Genomic DNA, 2,500 nt, shown 5'->3' with positions numbered 1-2,500 from the left:
AATCCTTACAGTCGGGTCATTTTTGTCCTCCAGGACCTTCACACCTACAGTTCAGTTCCCACAGTTCCTCCCTCAGTTCCTCCCACGGTTCCTTTCTCGGGTTCCTCCCTCCATCCCTCCATCCCTCCTTTAGTTCCCCCCTTAGTTCCTTTAACAGTTCCTGGTGTTTGATTAAATAAATAATTAAAACATGATCATATTTACACCCCGCTGAGCTACTTTTAATTAAAATTCACATAAATATAATAAAACTCAGGAGAAGATGAAACACGGCTTAAAATTAAGAGGACGAGGACGGGCATTCACACCGGGGTTCGTCTCTAAAGCTCAGCGTAGATCAGACGGGAAAGTATCGGATCGATTTGATGATCTGATTAAAGCATGCTGCGGGTGAAACAAATCCTGCTGATCCCGGGCGTCACGGTTCCAGCGCCATGTTGTCGACGCCCACTTTGTGGTGTTTGGGCTGGAAGTAAAAAAAACCCCACAAAAACAAAGAACGAAGACGAATCAGAGACTGAACTTCATGTCCATTGATGTTTTTTTAATGTGGATGAAATGTGGACGTACCCCGTCATCACAGTGGCAGCAGCAGCAACAGCATCGGATCAGAACCAGAATCACCAGGAGCAGAACCATACCTGAGGGAACCAGAACACGGCATGAGGAACGCGGCTGAAAACGGGTCGTATCCAGTTCCCTGCCGATGCTGCTCTCTGTGTGACTCCGTCTCTGAGACGATTGAAACAACCAAACGCTTTTTTCGCCTGTCAGAGACACACGGAGAGCAGCACCGGTACGGCTGAGCAGCAATTAGGAATTATTCAGACCGCCCCAACGTACCGATGAAGATGAAGAAGAGGGCGAAGGAGGCGACGTCCCAGTCGGACTGGAAGAGCTGCTTGGACTGCATCCGACTGAAAACGTCCACCAGCTGGTTCTGGAACTCCTGCTGCAGGTTCTTCTGATCCATCGTCACTGAGATCAGACTGAAATCAAAACGAGACCGAATGAGATCAGGACCATCGAGAGATTATTTATGTGACCCTGTGAGCTGGAACCTGTCTGATCATCTCCTCCCACCTCTGTCGAACTTCCACTTACTGGATGTTCTGTATGATTCTGTATAAACTCCAGTCCAACAACCATGAACCACCCAGAGTCCCTCAGATCTGATGTTTGATGTGAAGCTGAACTGAACCTCCTGATCTGGGTCTGTAGGGTTTTATACACCATCACTACATGAGGTGTGTGCAGTACATACAGGTGTCCCTAATAAAGTGGCCGCTGAGTTTACATGCTGGACTTGTAAACAGTTTCGGTTTGTATAGAAGATTTAAATCATCCTGAAGAATTTAATGCTAAAATAATTCTACAGTTCAGATTATTATAACTCTGATTCTTATAAATCTAATAGAATTAAATATAAAATCTTGTGTTTGATGTTTATGCGACATGAAACGTTCATATTTAAACACTACAATATTTAAAGGTTAGTATTATTTACACACTGATTATAGAATTATATATAAGTTATAATTCTATGTAGATATTAATTTTAGTTCAGTTGTGATTCTTCAGGGCTGCATTAATACACGTTTATTAATGACAGAATTCAGTCCGTCTACAAATCAGAACAGAATAATTTCATCCTCTCCAACATTTCATTTATTTACTTATTTATTTATTGTGTAAAAATATAAAAGGTAAACGGTGGAGACTCACCTGCGTATTTTATTTATCGCTCTGATTTCCGGGTAGCACCTGTTGCACAAACACACCTGTCCGCGCATGCGCACCAGCTTCAACCGCGTCATGGAAAAGCAACTTCAGTTTATTAAAATCTAATTTTGTTCATTTATTATAAATACAAATATAATAAAGACATTTATTAATGATAGATATTATAAATGTGTTTAAACTGCATGTTTATTAAACATTCATCAGAATCTGTATTGAGGATGAGTGATGTGATGCTCTAACACTATACATGAAGCGCCTGCAGTAACGCTCTGTGTCCGCCAGGCGGCGCTGCGCTTCTTCTTCACGTCAAAGTTAAACATCTGACTGTTGACGTGGAGTTTGTTTTGAAAGCTTTTCGTTTTCCCACCCGTTTTTCGATGAAGCCCGCCCCATCCTCTCACGTTTGTATTTTATTATAAATGTATTTTAAATAATAATAATAATAATGTACAGTACTGCATGGACGCGAATCTCCACAAACACGTTCCAAAATGTGCTCATGGTTTTGGACTGGTATATCATTTCATACAGTATAAATTCACAGAATAAATGCCATGAATTCATCCAACTAAATCCAAATGAATGTTCTCTTTTCTCTTCAACCTACATTTACTTTTGAATCTATACACATTATTGTGTTTGTTTTATATCTGATGTAAACGATCTAAAGCACATCTTTATTTTACTATTTCATATTCCTCTGTACTCTTGTCTTAATCGTGTGTGCGTTATTTTTATGTATGTGCAAAATAACATT

At 40.2% G+C, this 2,500-nt stretch overlaps 1 protein-coding gene across 1 annotated transcript in view; it reads right to left on the bottom strand.

Moving 5' to 3' along the window:
- The window catches only part of smim22 (small integral membrane protein 22), a 2,654-nt gene that overhangs the window by 29 nt on the left and 125 nt on the right, over window positions 1-2,500 (bottom strand). The window contains exons 2-5 of the mRNA XM_063018784.1: window positions 1,726-1,802; window positions 844-989; window positions 571-641; window positions 1-466 (exon numbers count right to left, since the gene is read on the bottom strand). The exon at window positions 1-466 is cut by the window's left edge and continues 29 nt beyond it. Coding sequence (XP_062874854.1) covers window positions 419-466; window positions 571-641; window positions 844-989; window positions 1,726-1,793 — 333 coding nt within the window. The 5' untranslated portion in view covers window positions 1,794-1,802 and the 3' untranslated portion in view covers window positions 1-418. The remainder of the gene's footprint in view (window positions 467-570; window positions 642-843; window positions 990-1,725; window positions 1,803-2,500) is intronic.

The sequence above is a fragment of the Trichomycterus rosablanca genome, chromosome 22, assembly GCF_030014385.1.
Source record: "Trichomycterus rosablanca isolate fTriRos1 chromosome 22, fTriRos1.hap1, whole genome shotgun sequence".
Lineage (NCBI taxonomy): Eukaryota > Metazoa > Chordata > Actinopteri > Siluriformes > Trichomycteridae > Trichomycterus > Trichomycterus rosablanca.
Note: the sequence above shows the minus strand (reverse complement) of the source record. Positions and strands in the feature narration are given on the sequence as shown.